This window comes from Monodelphis domestica, chromosome 3, assembly GCF_027887165.1.
Source record: "Monodelphis domestica isolate mMonDom1 chromosome 3, mMonDom1.pri, whole genome shotgun sequence".
Lineage (NCBI taxonomy): Eukaryota > Metazoa > Chordata > Mammalia > Didelphimorphia > Didelphidae > Monodelphis > Monodelphis domestica.
In genome coordinates this window covers 136,729,466-136,745,753 of record NC_077229.1, presented here as the reverse complement: position 1 = coordinate 136,745,753, position 16,288 = coordinate 136,729,466, and the positions used below count along the sequence as shown (strand labels likewise).

The 16,288-nt window shown below is 38.7% G+C and overlaps 1 protein-coding gene across 8 annotated transcripts in view; it reads right to left on the bottom strand.

Moving 5' to 3' along the window:
• MTSS1 (MTSS I-BAR domain containing 1) overlaps positions 1-16,288 on the bottom strand; it is a 235,867-nt gene that overhangs the window by 14,269 nt on the left and 205,310 nt on the right. For 4 of the 8 annotated variants that reach the window (XM_007488306.3, XM_007488303.3, XM_001381232.4 and 1 more), the window contains exons 7-10: positions 12,001-12,158; positions 8,202-8,309; positions 6,670-6,767; positions 2,807-3,017 (exon numbers count right to left, since the gene is read on the bottom strand). In XM_007488306.3, the coding sequence (XP_007488368.2) occupies positions 2,807-3,017; positions 6,670-6,767; positions 8,202-8,309; positions 12,001-12,158 (575 nt within the window). The remainder of the gene's footprint in view (positions 1-2,806; positions 3,018-6,669; positions 6,768-8,201; positions 8,310-12,000; positions 12,159-16,288) is intronic. The other 4 variants (XM_056823104.1, XM_056823106.1, XM_056823105.1 and 1 more) reach the window with 1 other exon arrangement.

Here is a 16,288-nt window from a genome sequence, read left to right as displayed (position 1 = left end):
TGGCTCAGTGGATAGAGAGCCAGGCTGGGTTCAAATCTGGCTGCAGACACTTCTTAGCTGTGTGACTCTAGGCAAGTCACTTAACCCCAATTGCCCTTCCCCCCTTCTGCCTAGGAACTTCTATTTTATATAGATTCTAAGACAGAAGCTATGGGTTTAAAAAGAAAAAGAGTCATGTTGTTACTAGAGAATATGCACGTCATTCTTGGGCTCAGGTCTCTTCTGGGTAAGAGGGTAGAAGTTTAGGGAGAGAGGATGGGGGGAGATAGAGATACCCAAGAATTTTAAAAGGAATGTCCAATTTAGACTATGCTAAATGAAGGAGAGAAATATGGCAACTCTAAATACTTCAGTCTTTCTTGCTCTTTCTTTTCCCCCTCTTCTCTCTGACAATACACCAATAATACACCAATAATCGGTATATATTTCAGTGGAGTCTCCCAGTGGCCTGTGATACTTAGTAGATGACTTAAAAGATCCTGCCTGTTGGTAAGGCAGGAAAAAGCATCAGGGCCAGAGAACTGTGAACCACTGAAGACTAAGAACAGAAAGGAAAAGGAGACAAGCTCCAAAGGCTTAAAAAAAAAAGGTAGCATACATACTTAGGGAACTGAATGGAACAAACCGCCAAGGAGACCTTATGGAGAAGCCTGATGCCAAGAGCTGGGTGACATGGGAGGGGTGGCTTGGGGAAAGTGCATTATTGTATTTGGAATCAGGGAAACTAATTCCAGCTCTGTCATGAATTAGCTATTGCAACCTGAGGCAAGTCATTTCCCTTTCCTAGGTGCTTGGTTTCCTAGTCTTCCCTTCTGGGATGACTTTTCATTTATTCTGTATCTACTTACTATGAACCCTGCTATTTAGATGTTTTCTCCCCACCCCCCCATTAAAATGTGAGCCTCCTTGAGGGCTAGGCCTGTTTTTTGCCTTTCTTTGAACCCTCAGGGCTAGAAATGGGAATAAATTCTTTATAAATAAATTCTAAATCATGAATAAATTTTTGTTAAACTGACTGAAAACTAACCCAGTGTCACTGGTGGGATTTATCTGAGACAGTCAGTTTTTAAATTTTGAAATTTTCTTTGATTCTTCCCCAAAAGGGTTCTCTCAACTGAATCCATAAACATCACTATTAGAAACCATGACATTCTGTTTCAATGTGTTAGTTTTTAAAGATAACGCTCAAGGCAAATCATCCACGGCAAGGTAAGCGTGTGTGTTTGCACATTTTGTTTTGCTCAAGCCCGATCACACAATGCTATAAACAAAATTAAGTCGACTGATTAAAAACAAACATGGAATTATTTGCGCAGCAGAGCAGCCTCTTGAAAAACGTGAGACTCCCTTCAACATTCTGGCCCAGCAGATTTTCTGCCTGTGAGATGTGCATGTTCTGTTTCCTGCTGCATAGAGAGGGGGGAGAAAGCAGGACACTTGAGGTCTAAAGGCAGCACCAGCAATGACAGGCACACATTCTCCCCCAGGAGGAAAAGGAAGACCAAACTTGAGAGAATTTTGATCCTGCACCAATTCTTGCCTTGAAGAGAATTTTCCCTCCTCCCAGAATGGAAAGAGTATCATCACCAAGAATAACTAGAGGAAAATGCCTTATGGACATTGGAGCATTTTAGAGTCAGGTAAAAATTGGGTGGGTGGTATTTGGGGGTCTAAAATTCTTTCCAGTTCTTGTATGCTTCCCTTATAACTCAACATGCCTCTTAGTTTAGGACACTGAGGAGGGGAGAACTAGTAGCAACGGAGATCATAGAGAGGGAGAATTCAGTTTAGTATAAGGAAGAAACTTCTAATGATTAGAAAATAAAAGTTCTTTTTCACAGGAAATAGTCAAACAAGCTGGAAGATCATTTTGGAGGGATGTTGTAGAAGGTATTCGAACATCCCTGAGGGATTAAATGATTCTGTGTTAGATTAAATGATCGGTGAGGCCCGACTTTCTTGGGGGAGCACCTCTTATCTCTCCAGGGAGACGAGGATGAGAGCCCCTAAACAAGAAACCTTTTGTAGGCAAGTTAAGTTCTTGGGCCCTGGCTGGTCAGTCTTAGAAGGCAAAAATGTGGATGAGAGAATATTGTGAACCCAAGTTCTACTGTTTGACCACATGCTGAGTAAGAAACAAATTTATGGATGCTCAGGGAGAGAAGAGGGTGATGCACTGGAGGCTGGTACAAAGCAGTCACCATGTCCAGATTTTTGGATGAGCACAATGTCACCTAATCTAATTGTAGGTGAGAGAGTCAACTCCTTCCCTTCTCTGAGATTCAGGTGCTGATGATCCACTGAAAAGTTAACAGCACAAAAGGCAAGATTTTCTGGCTCCTCTAATGTTATAAGAGTATTGTATATACTTCAAGGGCTCCTGGTCTGGGCAAAGGGCCAAGAACAGCTATTAGGTGGACTGCAGAAGGAGGAAGCCTCATGCAGTTCTCTAAGCAGTTCACACCAAACTCTCAAATGAATGGTGCGCACGAATCGCCACCTGAGGGAACATCCGTGTCAAGGAGTCTACCAAAGACTGGCTCAATTCTAATTGCCTACAATGGAGAGCTCCCGCCATCAGTTGGAAAAATCTATTCAGTTACCCTCAGGAAAGGTGGATTTAAATTCTAATTATTTTCTGAAAAAACCCTTTTAGGAGACAAAATATTTCTTGCAAAGAAGACCAGGCAGAAGTTTCCTAAATGGAAAAATGTGTTTCTGTGGCATGAAGCGACTTTGGGCCCTGCGGACGACCGGGCCAGAATTCAGGTCTGGGTCGTCTCTTGGGAGCTATGGGCAAGCTTACCTGGTTGGGAGTTTCCGGTGGCATTGGGGACGGTGACTTGGACTGGAAGGCATCCTGGGATATGAATCCCGAGTCATGGGAGGACACGCTCGACAGCCTCATGGGAGCCTGCTGGGGCAGATTGGAGCTTCGGTAGCGATAATGTGAACTGGGGGAATGAGAGTGTGACCCACTGGAGCGGGAGTCGCTGCTGTTGACGCTGTTCAGGCTGCTGTGTATGACGGAAGGGGAGGGGGAGGGTGAGAGCGTGGGGGAGGGGATGGGGAGGGGTCACAGACAAGTGGGAGAGAACAAGGGAAGGGAGGAAGGCAACAGAGACTGATTAACATGATGGATGCATGTGTCTGTCTCAAGCAGCCAGAGCCACGCGGGCAACTCCAAAAATCATTCCAAAAAGTTAGCCCGTTAGGGCAGGAGATTGGTTTTGGCATTGTGTGTGGTCTTGGAGTCAGGAAGAAGTCCATTGAAGGCCTGCCCCTGGCACATGCCAGCGTACGACGGGCCGATCGACACCCCAGACCTCCGAGGTGCAAATCAAAGAGAAGGTGGCCACCCAGCGTGGGGAGGAGAGCACTGACTCCCCCCAAAGTCCCCCATGTCAAAGAAATCACATAGCCACATCCTATTAGGAAGGAAAATTGGGATCTATGGAACAAGGAGACAAAAGAAAACAAGGCCCATTTCTGGAGTCCTCTCATCAGGCAAAGGCATTCCTGGGTCGAGAAAAAATAATATTTGACTGTAGTTTCATTAAGGTAACAGAAAAGTGCTGAAGCATCAGGTCTAGAAGTCCCAGGGGAAGGATGGCCTTGCCAATTTAATTACAGAAGGCCGCGAAAGCCACGTCCCCGGCCACCTGGTCTGGACTTGTTATGGGTAGCAAAACAGTGACAGCTACCTGTGGGGTGAAACACAGGTTTTCCTATGTGTAAATTTAGGGGAAATGGTCAGCAAATGAATTACGTTTCTGTCTGCGTGTCTACTCTCAAAGCTACGTGCCTGTTTCACCGAGGACTTTTGGCCTCTGGGTACTTTGGTCTATGTAACACAACAAGTAACTTTCCCAGCAATTTACCAAAGACAAATGTTGGCCCCCAGAAGACCTGGGTTCAAATCCCATCTCTGACACATATTGGCTGTGTGACCTCAAGATAATTTACTGATCAGGGACAGCTTGGTCGTAGCACAGTGACTAAAGGGGCAGGCCTAGAATAAGGAGGACTTAGTTCAAATTCAAAACATTTCCCCCTGGACAAGTCACTTAACCTCAATTACATCCTTTACTATTTTTCTGCCTTGCAACTAATACTTAATATCAATTCTAATTGAAATGTGAAATGCAGAAAGAGTTAAAAAAAAAAGAATTGATACTAAATATCAATCATAAGGCAGAAAAGTAGTAAGAGCTAGGTAACTAGGGTTTAGTGACTTGTCCACATTCACACAGGTAATGAAGTTTCTAAGATCAAATCTGAACCCAGGACCTTCTGTCTGGAGGCCCGGCTTTCTATTGGAGCCACCTAAATCAAACAACAACAACAACAACAACAAAAAACCAACGTACTTATCTTTTCAGTGCTCAGAGAACATGTCTAAGATCAAAAATGGCCCGAAAGGCCTTGACTTGCACAAATAAAGGGTCTGTAGCGACGTGGACTAATGAAATCAGAGGTTCAGGCCCTAGACTCATCCGTTCCCAAAGTGTTCTGGTGCCATTTTAGGTGAAGCAGTGTCAGACCCCAGAGTGCCATTACCAAAAAAACCAAGAAGGTTCTGCCCAGTCGGCTGTGTCCTAACAAAACTTTCAATCCCAAAACAATATAAAGTGCTAGTGTAAAAGCGCTTTCTCTCAGGAAGAAGAAAAACAAGAAATAAGTCCTTGTGACAATATTTGTGGAGTCCGGCTTCCTGGTACAGAATGCAAGACTTGTGAAATGCAGATAGATTTAGTTTCCTAAGAGCCAACAGGGCTCCCCAACACAGTGAGCTTAGGGAATCGAAACAGAAGCCCCAGATACACAGATTTACAAAGTGTCCTTTCTGCTACAACAATCACTTAGCTGACATCCAGGCTTTCATTGGGACAAAGAAAGAGAATATCCAATGTGCCAGGGGGGAAAACTTCAGATCAGGGAAAGATAAATCTGAACACAGTCCAAAATTTCAAACAGACACGGTTGCCAAAAAAATGCCAACTGTGAAAGAAAAAAAAAAGGCTTGAAGGGAAGAGAAATGGAGAAGTCTTTAGAGGTGTCTTTCTCCCATCTCCTCTAACAGAATGTGCATTATGAATTTTCTGACAATTAAATAGCCCAGAAATGCTATGATACTCTGCTACATTCCCAATACTGGATGCTAAAAATGGCTGTGAAAATGGACATTGGTGGACGCAAAGCTGCTGGAGGGGGTCATTAGCATGATTTTACATTTCCTTCCAATCAACCAAAAGGAGGCATTTAGATAATGAAAATAAAGCACTCCCAGCAATCTCTCCCCAGGACACAGCTGATTCAGGAATTAAAGCATGAATTTTTATTCATATCAAGCATTGGGAGGTCCAGAGGGTGGGCTGGGAGAATATATAAAGGGGGTAATATTCACTTAAAGACTTAGTATTCTTGGCTTGTGCATTTTTTGCCCTTTATTAGCAAACTTTTCTGACTTGTCAAGAAAAAAAAAATTCAGTGGCCACGTAGAACCCCATCAGTGGCTATTCTGCCACCTACTTGTCCACTGGACAAGAACATGATTGTGTTAATTATGTCACTGTACGACTAAAGTCGCCTCCTTCAGTATTATTTCTGGACACTGGATATTTATATCTGTTTGTGTTAGCAAGCAGTTTAAAGGTGCTGTGATTCCACTGATGCAAAGTTCACTTAGATAAAATAGAAAAAATACTGAATTTGTAGTTTGAGGACGTGGGTTCAAATCCCCTAGCCTAACCTTGTGTCCCCTTCTGCAAGGCTCCTAGCAAGAGCTAGAAGGGATGTGAAAAGGCCTTTATCTAGTCCAACTATTTCATTTTGTATTAGATAAATGCCCCTTCAGATCCCTTCTAGCTCTAAATCTATGAACACATCCTCCTACAACCTTCTCATTCTATGTGACTGGTTTTGGAAAAAAAATACTTGCCTATGAAGGCAGGAGGAGAGAACCACGTGCTGGGTAAGCAGACATTAGCTCTAACCTATGACCATTCACAGGGGCTAAAAGTTCATTTGGTTCAGGAGAGTGGAGAGCAGAGGACAGATACCAGAAGTTCAACTGTACAGCAAAAAATATTTTAAAAGCCAGCATAAGTGACATCCAAGGATGCGACCTTCCTCACAAAAAAGGCAAGAGAATCAAGCAGAGAAATGGAATGCTAATAAACCATTCTGCTGGAAGAAAAGAAGCTTGGAAGTATCAATTATTCTAGCAAATGTAATCAGCAATAAACAGACCTCTATTTACAGTGTCATTATTTAAGCTAAACAAGTAATAAAGTTAAGGATGTGTTATTTTCACTTTTTCTACCTGCCAGGTGATAGTAAAATCAACCAATAAACAGCTTATCTCTTTATTTTAGCATGTTGATTAGTAACTCAGTTACGAGTAACACAAAAGTAACCATTCATTTTAATAACAAAAATAAATGACCTTCACTGGCAAATCTAAGGATTAATGGAGTTTTTTCTTGGATCTGCAATAAATCAGCGATAAAGAGGATTGATCAAAGAAAATCTTTATAAAAGTCTTTAAGGTAGTGGTTCCAACATATTCAAAGAGATACCAAGGATTGATTCTGAGTTGGTCCCTTGTTAGAACTTGGAAATCCAAAGTCAATCTTTCTTATACATAAGTTTCCCAAGTTCACTTACCTGCAAACACTTGATTTTCTGGACATGGTTGTACTGGGAGACGATGGAGGAGTCTGATACGACCAACTATAATCAGAACCTTTCAAATCCAGGATTACCTAATAAAACAAAAAAGTCTTTTATGTAAGCTAAGGGCACTGAAGAACGGATGTTTTTCATGGTGAATTAAATATAGAATCTGTCCAATTTGGACACACTTCACAAATAGGTTTTCCCTGGGGGGAGGGCTAAGAAAAATGTTATATGATTCCCCCCCCTTTCCTTTTCAATGTGTCACAATACTAATTACTGTGGTCATCTCATGCTGAGTAAAAGAAAGTTAAACATTAATAGGACAAGGGGCAGCTAGGTTGCTCGGTGGACTGAGAGTCAGGTATACGAATGAGAGGTCCTGGTCTCAGACACTTCCTAGCTATGTGACCCTGGGCAAGTCATTTAACCCCATTGCCTAGCCCTTATTGCTCTTCTGCCTTAGAACCAATATAAAGTATTGATTTTAAGAGGGAAAGTAAAAGTTTTAAAAAATTAAGGGAAGAAATCCTTAGAAATATGGAGATACACATTTGCACTGATGGATATAAAAATTCAGAAGGGTTCAAAGGTGAGAGATAAGTCATTGTTACCCCTTGCCCCCAAGTCAATTGAGGTTGTCTTAAAGAACCTCCATATGTCTTAACTCTGTTCCAAGATGTGTTCTGGCATAGTAACAATTCAAATTAAATGGTTCACATATGCTCCTTTTCATAAAAGAAAGAAAATTTCAAACTTGACATGCAGTCAAAACATTCATTTCAACACTGAAAAAAAAAAGTGGAAAGCTGCACAGACTTCATGTGCATGTTCTGACTTTATTTTAAACATTTTTATAAAAGACAAATGAGGCATAAAATAAGGACCCTTAGCTAATATCATCTCTGCTCTAACTCTTAAAAATAAATTTTCCTCAAAAAAGCTTTAAATATGAGAATTCACAAATATGCCCAACACTTTTCTGAGACACAGAAATAGTCTTAAAAATCTGTGAGCATCAGACAACTAAAATCATCCCATAGCTTAGAGAATAAAATTTAAAAGAATAGAAAATAAAATACCTACAACCTTCTATTCTGGGCTAGATCTGCATATCACAGTGGTAATAAATTTGGCGTATGAACGAAGAACCAGAGTGGGCTGGGAGGCATGGATTTCAAATAAAATCTTTTATGACAGTACAATGGGAACAGTTTAGTAGAAGGAACTTTTCCTGAAGAATCAAGGCTTGGATTCTACTCCCAGCACTGCCATTTACTGCCTATTTCTATATGGAAGAACCTGTTAATTGTACTTAAGACAATTAGTACAACTTTCCAAGAGGGAACTCAAAGCAGTTCAAAAAATTGCCCACGCTTCTGTTGGGGAAAAGGGGTGGAATCAGGGAAGAATGGCCGCCTAGGAGGACCAATCTAGCCCCAAGTGAAGTGACTGAAAGAATGAAAAGCATCCAAAGGAGGGCACTGCATGACCCCTGGGTCTTCTATGCCCCACGTGCTCACCTGTTCACTTGATGATGGCAATTTGTGGGGATCCATAGTGAGGCTCTTTAGATCTTCAGATATGGTCTGTAGATGAGTTATTTCCCCTAACATGGAGATTTCTTCTTCCTGTGGGAAGATGATCATCAAAAAGTCACCCACTTTACCCTACTATATGAGGGTCAAAGATTTCATTAGGACACAGGCCATTATATACAATTGGCTTCTGGATCAAAGCAAATAGGGAATGATAATTCATTGCTAAGCTATGGTTAGGTTTTTTTCTTAAGGGAAATTAATGGAAGACATATATATATATATATCTGCCTAATGATATTAGACAAAACATTTCATAGCAAAAAAGTACTAAATTAAATAACAGGTAAAAGAAGAAAAGGCAAGAGATCGGAGATCCAAGTTCAAATCTCAGTTCTGCTACTTACTAGTTTTACAAGTGAATGAGTGAATGAATGAATGAATGAATGAAGTACTTATTAAGCATCTGTCATGTTCTAAGTGCTAGGGATATAAATATAAAAATAAAGACAGACTCTACTCTTCAGGGGATGCTTATATTTTATATATTTACCCTCTCATATATCTATAAATATAAAACACAAAAACATATTATATATTTCATATATATTACATGTAATATCATGTACACTAAAATATATAATGTTCATGTATAGATGTACATACCTACAAGCATACATATTTTCTTATATTTTAATAAGGGATATAGCACATTTAGAGCTATGCTAGCCAAGGGAAGGTCACTTGAGCCCAGAAAATCATAAAGACATCATTAACCCATGATAAGTAATTTTACTCCTCTGGACATCTAATTTTACTCCTCTGGATATCAGATTGTTGATCTTTAAAATGAGGAGAGACAAGTTTAGATGGTCTCTAAGGTCCTTTTAGCTTAGACATTCTTTTAATTTAGTCCATAAAGATAAAGGACAATTAAAAACAAAAATCAGTTATTAGGTGATCAATTAATTAAGCATTTAAAAATAAGTGCCATAAAAAGGGAAACATGAAATAGCCTTTGTCTTCCAGGAGTTTCTAAACAATATGATAACAAAACACAAAGAAGAGGAAATTGGGGAAAATACAAGATTAGACAATTAATTGTCTGTAGAGATCTCTATATTCAGCTACCAGAATGACAGATCAAGAAGATAAGTTAATAAAGAAACTGATGCTAAAATTAGAATAGAATTTATAAATGAAGAAAACTCAGTGACAGGACAGTAGAACACATATACTTTCTTTGTAAATGCTTTTAACTTGATTATACCCTGGGACCAGAAATGTCTTTACAGTAAATCCAAAATGGCACTAAAAATAACATATTCTCAGCTTAGAGCTTAATAAAATAAGAACCAAAAAAGCACACACACACAAAGAGAGTTGAAGAGTGTCCAAACACCTGCAAATTAAATAACTGTCTTGAATAAGTTGCTTGAATGGGGGATAGAATCTAGAATTAAATGATAAAATGTTAAAAATAGCAAAAATATATTAACCTAATATATTTTTAAATGTACAAGACACTAATAAAGAAGTACTGGAGAAAATGTTACTGCTTTCACTGCTTTTATTGATAAAAAGCAAGACAAAAATAACAAATTAAGTCTCTACCTAAACAGAAGGAACAAAGGAACTAGTCAAAAGAAATAAATAAAAAGAGAAAAAATTAACTGAAAAGTGAAAGAAAACAGACAAAATTATTAGACTAATTTTGAAAAAAAAATGTCTTCTTGGAAAATGTTAGAAAATTTGATCAAATATTAGGTGAATTAGAGGAGGAGGGAAATTGATAACATTAAGAATGAAAAATAAGCCAACCAGTCAACAAAAGATTTTTTTTAAAAGGAGGAAGAAGAAGTAGCAAGTAGGGGGCACAGTGGATAAAAGGGGCTAGGCCTGAAGTAGGGAGGACTTGGGTTAGAATTTATCTCTGATACTTCCGAGCTACGTGACCCCGAGCAAGCCAACTTAACCCTGTTTGCCTAGCCCTTGTCTTTCTGTCTTACAATTGTTACTAAGACATAAAGTAGGGTTTAAAAAAAGAAAGGAGGAAGAAAGGAAGAATATTATTCTTGGATATATGCTAACAGATTTGATAGACAAGTGGTCATGGATGACTAGGTTCAAAAGTGGCACAGTTTCATATGACTTTTCACTTTTACATTGATTATGTAAACTTTTTGGGGGTTCTAACATTTAATCAATCTGAGAATATGAAGTACTTAGTGAACTACTAAAATATAAGTGGAAAGATGTTAAATTTCTGGTTCTTAACAATAATAGTAATGAAAGATTTAAAATAGTCAACATTTATACTGATCTTTAAAGTTTGCAAAATGCCTTAAAAATAGTTTTGAAATAGTTGCTATTATTATCCCTTTTTTACAGATGAAGCAGAGAGAGATTAAGTGAGTTGCTTAGGGTTAGACATTTAGAAAGTATGTGAGGTTGAACCAGAACTCGAGTCTTTCTGCCTGACAGATCCAGTACTCTATCCACTGTACCATTTCAGCAGCTTCTTATCAGAATCAAGATGAACATATTTAAATATGTAAAATTTTCAAAATTGCACAATTGTGACACAATATAAATGGAAAGAAGGGAAACAGGAAAATAGTATTAACTATTATATTAATGTCTATTAAATATAGGATATATTTATCTATAATATCTCAAAATACTATTAAAATATTGATAAAAATATGAAGAAATCAATACAAATATGTCAAATCAACAACCAAATTCCAATTAATAAGTGATCAAAAGAGATGGATTACACTAGAGGAGGAACAAATCAGCTCATGGGAAAACATGCAGACTCACCAATGACTTTATAAAGTCCAAAGAGAATTGTTAAGAGTGTCTTTCTTTTTTCCTTTTCTTTTAGCCTTTACCTTTTGTCTTAGTATCAATTCTAAGACAAAAGAACCTAAGAACTAGGCAATTGGGGTTAAGTAACTTACCCAGGATCATACAGCTAGTCGTGTTTGAATCTATATTTGAACTCAGAACTTCCTGGACAAGTCACTTAATCCCTGTTTACCTCAATTTCCTCATCTATTAAATAAGGATAATAATACCACCTAACTTCCAAGAGTTGTAAGGATCAAATGAGATAATTATTGTAAAAAGCTCCTTGGGGTAGCTAGTCACTAAATGTGAATTGTTATTATTATAATTACTGTTATTATTGGGTTTTTTAAAATATAAATGTTTGGTTTTCTAAATCAATAGATAGACTGCAGGGATCCTTGTTTCTATTTTAGTTTGACACTACTATTTTAAGATACACAGGGCTATTGTGAGGAACAAATCAGATAATATATGGAAAGTGCTTTTTTTGCAAACCATAAAAACTTTATATAAATGTTTAACATTATTTTTTGTTATTGATATTATCATTATTATCAGCTACAAGATACCAAGTGGTAGAACAGTTGCTGATCTGTGTTGTTAGAGGAGATTTCCATGCTGAGAAACCCCGACAACAGTGGCATTATAGACTGAGCCACCAAAAAACAAAACAAACAAATAAAAAATTGCAAACAACTAGGTATTCCAGTAGGTAGAGTACCAGGCCTGGAGTCTAGAGGACCTGGGTTCAAATGTGACCTCAGACACTTCCTAGTTGTGTGACCCCAATTGCTTTGCCCTTGATGCTCTTATATCTTATAACTGACACCAAGACAGAAAGTAAGGATTTAAAGTTAAAAATAAAATAAAAATGAAGATCTTCTAACCGCTGGTAGTTTAAAGTTTCCAGGACATTAGCCCAACTTACAATCACTGGCCGTAGCATAGAGATGAAGGCACAGAATCGGCCACGCTCCTCAATCAGGGCCTTTCTGACTGCCTGTTTTTCAGTTTCTTCGAGGAGAAGGTATTTATCATTGACATCTTGCAATGCGCTGTCCAACTGGGGCTGGATATCTCCTCTTCCTGCACACAGAAAAGAAAGCCACACATGAATTTTGCTGAACTTCATACAGTTGCTTCTCATTTCCACCCCCTGAGTTCTTGTTTAAATCAAGGTTAGCCCCATTAGATTATTGCTTTGGAGGAGAGACTTTTAATTTCCTGTATCTGAAGGTAAGCATGTTTCAGTTGGTAAGTTTCAGAAGATGAAACTCATCAGGCCCCTCCTTCAGCTCCCCTCACACCAGACTCCTCTGCCAAGTCATGGCTGTGACCTAGAAACCTGGCAGATGAGCTCTCTCCAGGATGCTGATGGCCAAAGGGATGCCCTGAACAAGGAGGGCCCTGGATGACATTTCCAAAAGCAGAAAACAAGCTAGCTCCACTTCACCGATCTCACCCAAAGGATTCTCTGTTGTACCAGCAGCAAATATCTCTGGGAACAAAAAAGGAATTTCAGCCATCTCAGCTTTGGAGTCCATTGTGAACTGCAGGCTGGTTTAATTCCCCTCTGGGGATGAATGAAATGAGTTTTCTATAAAGCAGACCTAATAACAGAGGCCCACGCTCATTGCTTCATAGGGGAAAAAAACGTTAAGGGCTCTCCAAAGCCCGAGATTATGGTTGCTAAATTACCTACAAACTTTTATTCCTTTCCCAAGGACACAAAAATTGGGAAATGAATGAAGGATAAAAGGGTAGAAAAACTCTGCCTTTCCCTATGTCTGCTTGGGGTGGCATGGCACACACAAAAATAGCAATTCACCCAAATAATTATCTCGACCAAAAGAAACCATTCACACGACAGGAGAGGGCCAGAGAAGGTGCTATAGAAGTTCAGGAAGAGAATTCTTTCCTAGGCACAACAGGAAGCAGTCTGAATATATAATATGGAGAAAGTCATGTCAAAGAGGGTTTATTTATTGTGTTTGGCCTTAAAGAACAGAAGTAAAACCAGTGGGGATCACTACCCTAGAGGGAGGTAAAGTTTAACTTTCTTGGAAGCCAGAGGAAGAACTCAGAAAACAGATAGAAGCTGGGAAGTTGATTTATGCTTGACTAAGGAAATATTTCCTAATAATTAGAGCTATCCCAAAGTGGAATAGAATCTTTCAAAAGGTCATGAGTGGGGATAGCTGGGTAGCACCGTGGATAGTGCACTATGCCTAGTCAGAAGGACCTGGCTGTGTGACCCTGAGCAAGTCACTTAACCCCTACTGCCTAGCCCTTGCTGCTCTTCTGTCTTAGAACTGATACTAAGATAGAAAGTAACAGTTTAAAAAAATGTAAGGAGTGGCTATTCATCACTATTAGTCTTTAAGAAGAGGCTAGATGAACACTTGGTGATGTTGGAGGTGGGGAAGGAAGGGGTTGTTGCTTTGCTATGGATTATCCAATATGACTCTTTAAGTCCTTTTCCAACTGTGTAATTCTGTAGTTCTAGAAAAGTGAGAAAATATCTGTACCATTGATCCAATAAAATATTTGATATTTACAAATATTATTACAGATTTTTAAAAACTTACAAATAATTTTGAAAAAATATTACAAATCACATTACAAATATAAATATAAAAATTATTTAATTTAGATAAGGTTGAGGAGCAAGTCCTTTCAAGTCTAAGAAAGGTTATGTTTTGAAGAGTAGCTTTTTATAAGCCCCCCCCCCCCCAATCACAGAATCACTGTGTTAGAAGGGACCTCAAAGGTAATCTGGTCCAATTCCTACATGAATGAGAATTTCCATGACCTGCACCAGAAAAAAGGTCATCATGTCTCTGAGGGTTTATGATTTCAAATGTGGAGGGAGGGAGATGGAGAGGTGGTTGGAAGCAGGAGGGAACCACCAGCTCCGAAGGACGTCTATTCTATTTTGGGTTAACTCTGGTCAATTTCTTCTTGACCCCAAGTTTTATTCTGCTTCTTTACAACAACTTTTACCTTTCAGTTCCTTTATTTTTCAGTTCTATCTCCAAGGTCAAACAGGTAGCATACATCTAATCTTTTCCTCATTTGACAGCCTTTTAAATCACTGAACACTATTATGTCATTCCTCTTCTCTCTCAACACACACTAAGTCTCCTCTTCTGGCTAAGAATTCTCACTTCCTCCAAATAGTTCTTCTATGACATGCTAGATTTCCTTAACCGTCCTGGCTCTCCTTCTTTGCACTCCCTAGTTCACTGGTGTCCTTCCTATAATTTGGTGCCCAGATTTGAACAAAATACCCCACAATAAAGAGAGAAATAATTTATCATAGGGGAATTTTAAAAAATTTAATTCCTTGAACTGGACCGATGATTTCATTGGAGCTCCCAATGAAAAATGCAGATTGACACCCTGCTGAGAACTTAGTCATAGAGAGTAACATGGGGGAGTCACAAAAGTTAAGTGATTTTTTTAAGCCAATATGTGTCAGAGGCAAGATTTTTGACCACTTCTTCCTGACTATGAAGACCACTTTCTACCTACCGTATCCTACTGCCTCCTAGGAGGAATTTAGCCTAGGTTTAAAGAATTTATAGCAACAACAATCAAACAGCATATGTGAGGAGGATATAGGATCATTGCTAGGTACATTCTGAAATGTGGACCTGACAAGTCTGCTGGGCTTTGGTCCCGAATGATCAATAAAAAGAAGGCTGATCTAGCCTAGCCTAGTTGGGTCCTTTCAAACTCCACGATTTTGAGCATCCAGATTTAGTGACAGAAACAGTAGATGACTGTAACTGACACTAGAGTTTTTAAAATCCATTAGTGTAACAGCACATAAATTCAGTTATAGAACTATAACAGAATTAATCATGAAATTTTGATCCATAATATTGTTGAAAAATACCACTTAATCCTATAGCTCTCGTGCTTTCATAAGTCATAAAACCAAATTAATCATTGAATTTCAGGCTAAGTGTACCCTCAGAAGAGAAAGGAAAAAGCAAGGAACTGTTTTGATGGTCTGAGATACAAGTTGAGTTTGAGATTTTCATTTATTCATCTGGGTATACTTTCTCCCCATTAGAATGTACATTCTTTGGAGGTAAAAGATTGTTTTGATTTTGTCTTTGCATGCACAGTGCCTGACAGAGTAGGAACTCAATAAATTATTGAATGAATGAATGAACCTTTGAGATGTTTCCAGTGTTTTGGCTGCCAAATTGGGTCAGTAGTTATAATCCATAAGCAAGCTTGGAGGACAGAAAGAGACTCAAAGAAGTTTACCATCTAATGGGGAGACAACAAGCAAAAAGAAAATATGTGTGTGTGTGTATACCTGTGATTGTGTGCCTATATAGTCAAAGAAGCCCTGCACAGGATAAATGGAAAATAATCACTAGAGGGAAGGTGCTAGAATTAAGAAGGATTGGGAAAGGCTTCCTGTAGAAGGTAGGAGTTTTGCTGGGACTTGAAAAAAGCCAGGAAGTGTCCAGGAGAGTATTGGCAGAATTTTGATGGAGGAATGGAAAGGCATGCTATGCTCCCCCTTAGGGATAATACTCTAGATGCAGAAAAACAATGTCTATGAGTTAATAGATAATTACAAATTAATAAAGACTCTCCAGAAAATCTCTTTCTTTAAATTTCTAATTAGCTTATTCTTGAAGGATGGTATATTTTTCAAAACAGGAGCAGTCTGCAAAGGTTTCTTTGCATTTCTGCAATAGTGGTGAATTCTGGGGAACAAATTGCCAGAAGCTAAAAACCTTAAATATGAAAAGACCATGTGTTAATTTGCCCATTAACCTGAATGGCAAGGTCAGGGGACAACCAAAGGACTTATCTGTGAAATCTAAAACCTTGAGAGACATGACTGGGCCAGTCAGCTTATTTTATTGTAGGCCTCAATAAATATAGAGCCAGATTTCACTCTGAGGCAAAAGACTTTCCACAGGCAGAGAAAATAAATCCATAGTAACAAGGCCAAAAAAGATGCCTTCTAAGAGGTAATATAACATTTTAAACTATCAATAGTTATTCCTTGCTATCAAACTATAAATCTGGAGGGGAGCAAGTCTGCTCTTCAGAAGCATGCCTACCTATCACAAATCTGTCCCAGAAAGTAGCAAATGTTAAGAGCTACAGCAACTGGGCAAGATGATTCTGGGAATGTGAATATAAGATTTTTGATAAAAAGTCTTTTCATGTGTTATTATGAA